General features: G+C 43.3%; 1 protein-coding gene across 4 annotated transcripts in view; it reads left to right on the top strand.

The window, feature by feature from the left end:
* Positions 1-12,009, top strand: part of PLEKHA1 (pleckstrin homology domain containing A1) — a 101,161-nt gene that overhangs the window by 68,416 nt on the left and 20,736 nt on the right. For all 4 annotated transcript variants that reach the window (XM_077455355.1, XM_077455356.1, XM_077455357.1 and 1 more), the window contains exons 6-7: positions 3,291-3,422; positions 6,525-6,662. In XM_077455355.1, the coding sequence (XP_077311481.1) occupies positions 3,291-3,422; positions 6,525-6,662 (270 nt within the window). The remainder of the gene's footprint in view (positions 1-3,290; positions 3,423-6,524; positions 6,663-12,009) is intronic.

Raw genomic sequence — 12,009 nt, 5'->3', positions numbered from 1 at the left:
TCCATTCCTCGAAGAATTCATTTTGTTGTTGTGAAGGAAAAAGGGGGTCCAAAGGGTTGGACAAAAATATGGAACCACTAAGTAAATGAACCAAATCGTTGCCTAAATGGTGTTTTTTTTTTTTTCCCTGTGAATTAACAAATCTAAGTGGTGGATAATGGAATTTGATAACACTCTTTGTGCAAAAATTGTTCCAGTTCTTGCAGAGATGCCAGAAGCGTAAAAGAGCCTGAACCTTGTTCTCCAAAATTGACCCATTGGCTCTTTGATATTGAGGTCCAGGGAAGGTGTGAGACTTCATCTACATCAGTGCTCGACAAAACCCGGTCGCCAGGTCGCATTGGCGACTAGAATCAGCGACCTTGCGCCTGGGGCAGCATAGCTGGGGGTATCCCGTCTCCGTGGACCCCCGCGCGATCGCGTCGGGCCGCGCCGCAGGCGGCCGGTAATTGAGCCCCCGGCTTTGAGGCCTTCGGTGATCCTATGGTTCCTTCTGGAATCTGGCGCCCTCTTGTGGTGGCCGTTGGAATTACAACCAACAATGCTAATGGGCCAGTCTTTCTCCATCCCTTTACTTAGAACCCCTAAACAAAACAAAAAAAAAAAAATATATATATATATTATATTATTTATATATATATATATATATATATATATATATATATATATATATATATATATATATATATATATTTTTTTTTTTATTATTTATTCTAACACCCTAGAGAGTAAAATGGTGGTCGTTGCAATACTGTCTGTCACACCATATTTGCACAGCGGACTTACAAGCGCACTTTTTTTTGGGAAAAAAATTTTATTTAATAAAAAAAAGACAACAGTAAAGTTAGCCCAATTTTTTTTTTTTTTATATATTGTGAAGGATAATGTTACGCCGAGTAAATGGATACCCAACATGTCACGCTTCAAAATTGCGCCCGCTCATGGAATGGCGACAAACTTTTACCCTTTAAAATCTCCATAGGCGACGTTTAAAAAATTCTTCAGGTTGCACGTTTTGAGTTACAGAGGAGGTCTGGGGCTAGAATTATTGCTCTTACTTTACCGATCGCAGCGATACCTCACATGTGTGGTTTGAACACCGCTTTCATATATGCGTTCGCTTCTGCACGCAAGCTTGGCAAGACAGGGCGCATTTAAAACAATTTTTTTTTCTTATTTTAACTTTTATTTTTATTTTTTTCACTGTTCTTTTAAAAAAAAAAAATGTGTGTCACTTTTATTCCTATTACAAGGAATGTAAAAATCCCTTGTAATAGAAAAAAGCATGACAGGTCCTCTTTTATATATGGGATCTGGGGTCAGAGAGACCTCACATCTCATATTTACACTAAAATGCAATTTAAAAATGTCCCTCTAAGAGCTATGGGCAATGACTTGGAGACAGGTGGGGGGCTGGGGGCTATCTTCCCCTCACTCGTCTCCATGTCAGGCCAGGGACAGGTCCAGATTGCCGTCACGGACCTGGCTCCTAACTTTTTTAGCTGGCTCCTAGATTCCAAGCAAATTTGTCAACCCCTGATCTACATGATCGTCAAACCACAATTTCACAACACCAGCTGTGTGAATCTGAGCATTATGGACTTGGTAAATGGTGCTGTCTTTGGGGAAACAATGTCTGCACCATGGGGTCCACGTGGTCGACAAAATCTGTACTTTCAAGGTAATGATGGAGCCTGCAGAATACCAAGACATGGCTGCCCAAACCATGATTGCGCCACCACCATGCTTTACATTTGCCACAAGACCGTGCTGGTTGTAAGCTTGGGATGGTGTTTGCCATATGTAAACACATCCAGTGGTTGGGAACAGTGTGAAGCTCGATTCAGTGGAACATGTTAGTCTTCCATTCATCAATCATTCACGATGTATGGGTGTTCCACCACTCTCCTCGTCTGAGCATTAAAATTGCTCGCTAGTGGTTTGGCAATTGCAGCTCACCCTTGAATGTTTTGCTTATGAAGTTTCCTCCACACAGTTTTTGTAGACACGGCTTTGGAAGACTGAGATTGAGCTGTGCAGTAACTTTTGCAGGTTTTCTTATTCCGGATCACAAGCCTGCGAAATGTCTTTTTGCCTCTTTCGGTCAGTTGACCATGTCAATGGTGCTTTTGCTTATCAGACGATGTTTTCCTGGAAACTGTATATGCCGTCATAACTTTTGATACGGTATCTCACAGCAGCTAAGTGGGAAGCAACCATTTGCCCTCTTTGAAACACTGTAAGCTCTGACATGACTCCGTATTACTAGCAGCACACTTAGTGAATGACGAAAGTGAGGCTTCCCACCTGTTAGCTAGGTGTCTCACCACACAGCGGAAGCAAAAGAATGTTGCATCACTTCAGGTTCTGGTTACGCCTCTTCGGCTCCCAGTTGGAGTGCTTTCCGCTGCTGCCTATATGGATCGGTGCCTTTGGAGCAATTGTCCATAATGTAAGTGCCTCTTGGAGGCCACATGCTTCTTTTTTAACCACAATTACCATTGAATGTTTTATTTTATACTGTTACCCACTATCTTTTAGATATCCTGCATATACACCAACTCCTGAGGAAGCGAGCCGAGCTCGCGAAACGCGTCGAGTATTAAGTTGTATATGTATATGATTTATTTTACTACTGTAATTAACATGACAATGGTTAAATCATGCCTGATGACGCCTTTATGTTAATTTTAACCATGTTTTTTGGAATTTGAATAAAAAAAATTTTTAGACCTATTTGAGATGACCTATATGACCAACTCATTTAAAGTCCCATGGGCGAATTTTGTTTCTTATTTCATAAACGTAACACACTGTATTTCCATATATCATATTAATCCAATAAAAATATTGCGAACATTATTTTACTATTAATCTGTATTTTACTGGGCATGTCAATTTAATGCAACTCACTATGTTGCAACCGATAGTCTCCAAGAAATATAAAGTCAAACTGAGATTATAAACACTGTAAGGCTTTTACTGCTGTTTTTGTTTTTCCCATTGCGAAAGAGTCTTCAAATTTCCTGTCCTAATGTAAGTGGTCACCATGTGAAACGTGCACTTTCCCACTCTGTCCAGAAATAAAAAATAAAAAAAAGGTTGCCTGGCATTTAAATATCTGGTTTCAGAAGTATTGTTTCTTTTAAAAATTTATTTTTTTGTTTTTACCAGGATACATTTCCTCTACGTGTTTATGGATGTGTAGCTATATTACATTAATATATAACCTTGTTTTCCCCCTTTTTTTTTTTTTTTTTTTTTTTTTTCTTTTGGTTATTTACTTGTAGGTACCAAAACCTTGTGACCAACTATGCCCTGCAGACAGCACACAGAACCAGCTTGAATATACTGGTAGTAAAAAACAGATCTCGTACAAGACTGAAATAGTGGGTGGTGTTCCCATTATCACCCCCACACAGGTAGGCACAAGCTATTTAAACCAGTTAAATAAAGTTTTAGATGTCTTTTGTTTTTGTGGTAAGGTTTTTATTATCTACACTACACGTCAAAATGTTTTTTTGTTTTTTTTCCTTTGAGATTTTAAAAACCAAATTCTAGTTCATTAACCACTTGCTGTGTGGGACAATTGAAAATTTTCACTTGTATGTTAAAATCAGCATTTTTTTTTTTTTGCTAGAAAAATACTTGCAAACCCCCAAATGTTATATATTTTATAAAAGTAGAGGCCCTGGAGAATAAACTTGTGGCTGCTGCAATTTTCTTTGTCACACGATATTTGTACAGCCGTTTATCAAATGCAGGTTTTCAGGAAAGAATACACTTGAAATCTAGTGCACATGAACACAATATAATAGCTAATTTGGTAAAATATCAAAGATGATGCATTGTAAATAGATATTGAACATGTCAAGATTTAAAATTGTGCATGCCCTTGAAATGGAGACAAACTATGGTACCTAACATTTTCAATAAGTGGCGCTTTAAAAGCCTTTACAATTTATCAACTTATTGTTACAGGTACACTTCATAGAATCCTGATGTCTCCACTACCCTGTAAATTAGCTGATAGAACACAAATCTAGTGTATGTGTATATATATATATATATATATATATATATATATATATATATATATATATATATATATATATATATATATATATATATATATATATATATATATTATATATATATATATTGTGTGTGTATATATGTATGTATGTATGTATATATGTGTATATATATATATATATGTGTATGTATGTTAGATGGCAAGTAGTTAAATAAATGGGACAAATGTGGAAAGATAAAACAAATACATGGAAATAGCATCTGGGAAGGGGGGACTGGGGGGCAACTGAAATTGGAGTGAAATTGAGCTTAGATCAGTAAATAACCTGAAATGATACAAATGTAAGTGGTAAACTACTAACGGTTAAAATTAAACCCTTTAATGTTTGGAGCTTTTTTTTTTTTTTTTTTTTTTTTGCAAAGAAAGCAAAGGTGTCAGGGAGTACACTTTTTTACTACACTATTAACAGTTACTTGGAAACAGAAGGAAATTAACAGGCGCAGGTCTGGCACAAAAGAATCAGAAGTGTAATGAGTATCTCGTAGGACAACTGCTTCAAGCACAGCTGCATGCATGGTCACCTGTTTGAAAAAACATACCTGCAGAGTTATATTTTATAATTACCGTATTAGCGTATACCACGCACCCTAATTTTAAGAGTAAAGTTTCAGGAAAAAAACTTTCTACAGCCCCTTTACATTTAACAGACCCCCTGCACGTTATGCTGCCTCCTGCCCCCTGCACATTACACAGCCCTCCCCCCCTCTGCACAGTACACAGTCCCCCCCCCCCCCCCTGCCTGCACAGTACACAGCGCTGCCAGCATACAGTTAAGAAAAAAAATCACTGACAGCCCCTTCTCATACACTACTCCTCCTGTGTCGCTGTCGTAAACTGTAAAAAGGAAGATAGAACGAAAATGTTCAGTTTTGTCCTTCCAACCCACTGCAAGGAGTTCATTGGACCTCAAGCAGGCCCCCCCCCCGCACGGTGCCACATGCGCTAATTCCTAATTGAGAGAGGTGTCTAAAAAGTTGCACGATTCTATTAAAATCTGTCCACATATTAATGGTTCCCCTTTCGAGAAGAAGGGTGATCACAAGTCCCAAACAATCTTGCAGCTGCTCCCTATGTAGTCTGGGCAGTCACGGGGCTCCATGCTGCTATCTTTTCCCTCGTAAACCGGGAAACTATATGTTTAGCATGTTGCCCTATGACAGAGCCTATACATTTTGACCCCATATCTGGCACACTTGCTGGAGAGATGGCTACCAGAGAATTTAATCTGGAACTCATCAACTCAGACATCTTGATTGGGGATAAACAAGGATGCAAATTGTTGGTTGAAGTGGTTTACGAGGGGCTGAATTTTATGGAGCCGATCGCATTCAGGGTCACCCTGAGGACGGCAGAGTTCATTACCATTGAAGTGCATGAACCGCAAGATTTGCTCATATCTATTCCTGGCCATAGCAGCAGAGAACACTGGCATATGGTAAATTGGGTCAGTGGACCAATATCACCGCAACTCTTTTTAGTAAGGCCCATGAGGAGGGATAGGCCCAGAAAGGTTTTAAATGTGTTAACCGTTATAGGTTTCCAGTCAAATTTGGATTTGTGGCGATAAATTGACCAGCATATAAATTGATTTGGTCCACAATAGATCTGTACAGATCTTCCGTGAATGACAGCTCATAAAAGGCAAGGGAAGTAAAATCTGCTTTTTCCACCTGAATTTCCAGGTTGGCTAGTGAATGGGGCAAGTATGGACAATGCAGAAGTGGGGGGCTCCCAATCAGGACTTGCAAGCGCAGCCCATAGTGCCCTTTCCGCTGTGCTTGCAAGTCCTGGTGGCTGCAGGCTACTACTTGTGCTAGCCACCACAGCAGCTTGAACAGCACTTATGGGACTCGCCACGTCACCAAGTGTTGCTGCAGTGCTGGTTTGTCTATGACCATGATGTACCAGGTTGTTGGTGCTTGCCAGTTCACCAGAAGGTTGAGCGGAACTAGTACTGGCACTCTGTTGCATACGAGAACAATGCTGCACCTTAGCAATAGAAGAACGGGGTCGGGTACGCCTGACCTTAGCAGGGACCTCTACTCCGTCATCAGCGCTATCTGTCAGGGTGCTGCTGCTCTCTACAGTATAGTGACCCTGAATTTGATTCCGATTCTGACAATGATGCTTCTCCTGCGCTCCCATCTTTCATGCTCAGCAGCCTGTAGGCCTCTTTACTGGTGTACCTTTCCTTTTGACATTTTGGCCACTAAATTTAGAGGTACCTAGTGTGAGTCGCAGGTAAAAAAGCACCTGGTTGTCGAGGACTGTTTGAACCGCTACAAAATAAACTGTATTATGTACTATATTTATTAAATAGATTTTGCTGCATAATGTCAAACACATACAGTAAGTGTAAAGAAGTATTAAAGCTTAATTTCAGTTAAATGTATGAAATGTATATATCTGTCTTTGTTTCCATTTACAGCAAGAACTCAGTGAATGTGCCAACACTGGCGACAAAGGCAACCTAAAACGCAGCCAAAGCCAGCTCCCATCTCCCCCTTATCGGTTATCTGAGGGCGGCGTGATTAAAGCCGGATACTGTGTTAAACAGGGGGCTGTGGTAAGATGCTAATATGACATTAACTATAAAATTTCACTTTTATAATGTGGCTTACAGGACGAAACTTGTTTTGTTTTCATTACTAGCTAATATTTTACTACCGTAGTGAAAGATGAAATTTTTTGTTTAGATTAGATGCTTCACCTCTTTGGACTGGTGTTTTACCATACATGACAAGTGGTCTTTAGTGATACGGTACAATATGCATCATTTAATATCATGGATAAGACTGCATCTTCAGGTGTGCTCTCATCATAACAGAATGTTCAGTTATCCTCCTCAACCACTTGCCGACCGCGCTATAGCCAAATGACAGCTACATCGCTGTCATCCAGTTCTGGGAGGACGTCCCGCTGTGGCGAGCACCTAGCGCACTTTTATTGCTGTGTCTTCAGACACAGCTGATCACAAATCGGGGTAAAGAGCCAATCACAGCAGCTCTTTACCACATGATCAATCACAGCTGATCACGATATGAACATGCTTGCCAGTTATTGTCATTCCTTTCTTTGCACTATCCATGTGAGGAGAGAGCCGGTAACCAGCGAGTGTGAAAGGGGACATCTGCACTGATAATCAGGGCATTGATCATCATTGCAGCCCCAATATTCAGTGCAGCCTCATCAGTGCACATCTGTGAAGGAGAAAAATTAGCTGTCTGCAAATTTTATAACAGAAATGAAGAGAAATTTATTTTTTTCTTCAAAATGTTTGGACTTTTTTGTTTAGCAAAAAATTAAAAACACAGTGGTGATTAACCACTTAAAGACAAGCTTCCGCAACTGTACTCGTATGACGCTTCGTGTAATAGATACAGCAGGCACGTGCCCACGCCGCCAGAGCCTGTGCGCGTGGCAGGCAAGTGTGATGTCTGCCGGCCACCCACGATCACGACACACAGAAGCAGAACAAGGATCTGCCAGTGTAAACAGTGGATCCCCGTTCTGACAGGGGAGCTGAGTGATCATCTGTTCCTAGTGATTAGGAACAGCGATCTCTCTCTCCTCCTCCAGTCAGCCCAGCCCTCATACAGTTCGAAACACCTCCCAGGGAACACATTTAACCCCTTGATCACCCCCTAGTGTGAACCCCTTCCCTGCCAGTGACATTTATACAGTAATTGGTGCATTTTTGTAGCACTGATCGCTGTATAAATGTCACTGCTGGACCCAAAAAAGTGTCTGATCTGGCCACTGCAATGTTGCAGTCCCGCTAAAAATCACCGCCATTACTAGAAAAAATAAATCTATAATAAAAATGCCATAAAACCCCAATTTTGTAGATACTAACTTTTTCACAAACCAATCAATATATGCTTATTTGCGATTTTTTTTTTTTTTTTTTTTTTTTTTTTTTTTTTATATTTTTTTTTTCTTCTTTTTTTCTTCTACGTATTTTTGGTAAAAAAAAAAAAAAAAAAATACTTATTGGCCTAAACTGAGGAAGACATATTTGTTTTTTCTATATATATTTTTGTGATATTTATTATAGCAAAAAGTAAAAAATATTGTGTTTTTTTTTTTTTTTTTTTTTTTTCAAAATGTTCGCTCTTTTGTTTATAGTGCAAAAAATAAAAAGTGCAGAGGTGATCAAAGGCCACCAAAAGATAGCTCTATTTGTGGAGAAAAAAAAGACAGTCAATTTTGTTTGGTTACAGTGTCGCATGACTGCGCAATTGTCAGTTAAAATGACATAGTGCCGTATCTCAAAAAAATGGCCTGGTCATTAAGAGGGAAAATCTTCCGGTCCGTTAGTCGTTAAATACCACCAAAAGAAATCTCTATTTGAAAAAAAAAATGATAAAAATTTCATATGAGTAGAGTGCTGCATGACCGTGCAATTGTCATTGAAAGTGTGACAGCGCTGAAATCTGAAAATTGGCCCTGACAGGAAGGGGGTGAAAGTACCCAGTAGGCAAGTGGTTCAACGCATGTTTTAGTGTTTGGGTAGATTTTGGGGAGTTCATCAAATGTGTGCTAAAAAAATATGTAGACTACCATTGCTGACTCCTTTTTTTTTTTTTTTTTTTTAAACTGAAAGGCTGCTTTCATACGGGGGCGTTGGGGACGTCAGCGTGAAAAGGGTTAAAATGGCCCGCAAAGTTCTGCTGCCAGCGGTATGGCGGCGTTGCCCATTGATTTCGATCTGTCTGGGAGCACAGATTTCTTTAAATTTTGCCTTATAAATTGTGCCTTCGCCAACTCCTCCTTACTCAGTTTACTGAGTACATATACTTAATGATCCTTGCTGCTGTTTCAATCCTACAAGTCCCATCATGCCTCTGCCTGTGGGGGTCATGCTTGTAACTGTCAGCCTTGCAATGCCTCATGGAACTTGTAGTTTCACAACAGCTAGAGGGCTGCGAGTTTGAAACCCCTGTTCGAAGTCAATGACTTGGACGAAGTATGCAGATTTGGCATTTTGACTCGACTATGGCAATGCTAGTTGCATGCCTCTTCTGAGTTGGTCAATGAACCTGGATACAACCAGGCCACTAACATTTCTCCTTCGTTCATTGACGGACACAGCGCTCCATTATTAAGAACCATAGGGTTATATCGCCCCCTACAGGAGTAGGACACTAGGCAGGAAAAAGACTTGGCTATGCATATGGGCAGTCCTAGGTGATGTACCCCCCTCTCTGCTATAGGCCTGGCAATTTTTTTTCTTTTTGCTTTTTAAACGACTTTTTTTTTTTTTTTTTTCTCTGATTTTTTTTTTCCTGTGAGATCTACAATCAACTGCCGGACTGGCCCCTGATCTCCCTAGTCGGCCGCGACATAGCCCCACTAGAAGGGGACTGACTCTGCGTTCCTCATGGTCGACAGTCTCCCCCACTTCGGTGGCGAGGAGGATCTGTCTGGGAGTGTTACCAGCGCACTCGCTGGAGCGATGAGTAAGGGGACCCCTTTCCTTCCCTGGAGTGGTGTGGGGGGCGGGTACTCTCTGGGGTTCTCCTACACATCCCCCCCCCCTCCCCGGGTGAGGCCCAGGACTCTGGTTTAGGTGCTTCAGGCAATCTGTCCACCCCCCTCCCCTCCAGGGTTGTCACTATGGGGGGGTACACCTTGGCACCTGCTGGATGGTTGGGTGGGTGACCAGGCATCCGCAGAGCTGCACCCTGTGTCGGCCCTCCACTAATTTAGGCTGCAGCTTTGCCGCCTACCGAGCACTCGCGGCGGGAGGCCGACAATTTAGGCCATGGCTTTTGCAGCCTACTGACCGGGAGAAGTATAAGGCGGCCCTAGAGTGGGCGGCGAGGCCGCCGCTTTCCATTGCGGGCATTCACCCTCTCAGCTCTAGCCTGGTCCAGTTCCCCCATGTACCTGTGCACTCACGATTGGCAGCCGAAAATTTAGGCTGCAGCTTTTGCGGCCGGCTAGTCTGCACGGCCACAATGGACGCCTTCTTCCAGGGGGACAGCGCTGCGAGTGCTCTGTAGGCGCCCAATGTGTGGGGTCTCAGCCAGTGCTCCTGTTAGGGGTCCAATGGTGCCCCCTGTGTGGGGTATCAGTAGGCGCCCCAGTGCAGGGTCTCGGCCGGTGCCTCTTTGAGAAGCCTTGGTCAGCGCCCCCTGTGTAGGGCCTCGTTCGATTTCCTAACGCGGCGGAGATTTCAGTTTGCGTCAATTTCCCTCTGCTTTCGCTGAGTTGGCGGACCAGTTGGTCTGGGGGGCTGCAGTTTGTATGCGATGCCTCTTGAACCCAGTCAATCCCTTGGTTGCTCTGCTTTTGTTTCTGCAGTGGTGCTTAGACATGTATTGGGGCTTAAGTGTTGGTCTGCGGACTGGGCTTCTAAAAAAGCTCTGACTGCATTACCATTTCAAAGCAATGTCTGTTTGGGGCTACCCTGGATGACATTGTTACTAGTCTCACAGGAGGGAAGTGTACATGTCTTCCACAGTCTGAAACCGGGAAAAGAGCCTTGTAGCGGATGCGGTCCTTCTCGGCATGCAAGGGACCTTGTCTGGCGAGCAGAGAGCGAGGCTCCCTAGACCCATGGACAAGGCCCCTTCAGCATGAAGGCATGCCCTCACCTATGTCCTAGGGTTCTGGCCTTGAACCTCAAAGGGTTTTTTTCCTCCCAATTGGTGTCTGTCACCGGACTGTTAGTAGTTCTCCTTGGGGTTGTGCAAGCTCTGTTGATTCAGGGTGTTCTTGTCCCGGTTCCAGTGGGTACAAAAGGTCAGAATAGAGTCCATCCGCACGGCGGGGACATCACTTCATCATGGGGACTTTTGGGCCTCTGTTGACATCATGGATGCTGATTACGCACTCTAATGTGTCCAACACTTCCTCCATTTTACTGTGGGAATAGAGCATTTTCAGCTTGCGGTGTTTTTGGTCTCGCCTCCACCCCTCGCATACTCACAAGGGTATTGGCCCCAGTTCTGGCGTGGTTACGTCAGTGGGGTATTGCGGTCCTGGTCTGCTTGGCTGATCATCTTCTGCGAGCAGAGGCCTCGGCTAACCCTAAAGGAAGATGTAGCTCGCTATACAGACCTCGGTTTCAGTTGGCGTCTATACTACATGAAGTCTGCTACGGTTCCTTCCAGAAAATTGGGTCATCTGGGCCTGACACTTTTATCTCTGGTCAGAGTGTTTCTTCCTCTGGACAAACTCCAGAAGTTGCATACTGCATTTCAACTTTTGTCTCACAGATGGTCCTCCCTGCGGTCCTGCATGTGGGTGTTGGGAGGACTGATGGTCTCTACCTTCAAGGCGGTTCCATTTGTTCAGTTCCATACAAGCTCCTTTCAAGTGAGATCCTGACGTAACGTGCCTGAGGTACTCTGGGCAATCAGACAATCAGATTCAGCTGGGCCAGAAAACTGGAGGTCCCTGGTCTGGTGGCTGCCCTCTCCGGGATTTCGGCAGGACACATCCTTTCTCCCCTTGTATGGGACAGTGGTCACCACCAATGCCAGTCTGTCCGGATGGGGAAGTGTCCTGGGACTGGGTTCTGCTCAGGGTCGTTGGACACTGCAGGAATCCAGACTGCCGATCGATATCCTGGGACTTTGAGTGATCAGGCTATTTATGGATCGTGGATGTTGACTTCGGGGGCTTCTGGTACGAATCCAGTTGGATGATGCCAAGACGGTGGTCTGTCAATCACCAGGGCAGAGCAAAGAACGTTGGCAGCCCTGACAGTAGGCAGCATCCTCCGGTGGGCAGAACGCCTTGTTCCAGCCCTCGCCGCCGTGTGCATTCTAGGAGTGAAAAAATGGCAAGCAGTTGCTTCAGTCGGCTAGTATGCACCAGGACATGTTTCATCGGATATGTTTCCGATAGGGCACCCTGAGGTAGACCTGTTGGCTTCCCGGGCTTAACGGAATGGTACTGCG

The sequence above is a fragment of the Lithobates pipiens genome, unplaced genomic scaffold, assembly GCF_037356315.1.
Source record: "Lithobates pipiens isolate NorthernLeopardFrog02 unplaced genomic scaffold, aLitPip1_a1.2 Scaffold_25, whole genome shotgun sequence".
Classification (NCBI taxonomy): Eukaryota; Metazoa; Chordata; class Amphibia; order Anura; family Ranidae; genus Lithobates; species Lithobates pipiens.
This window is presented reverse-complemented; position numbering and strand designations above follow the sequence as displayed.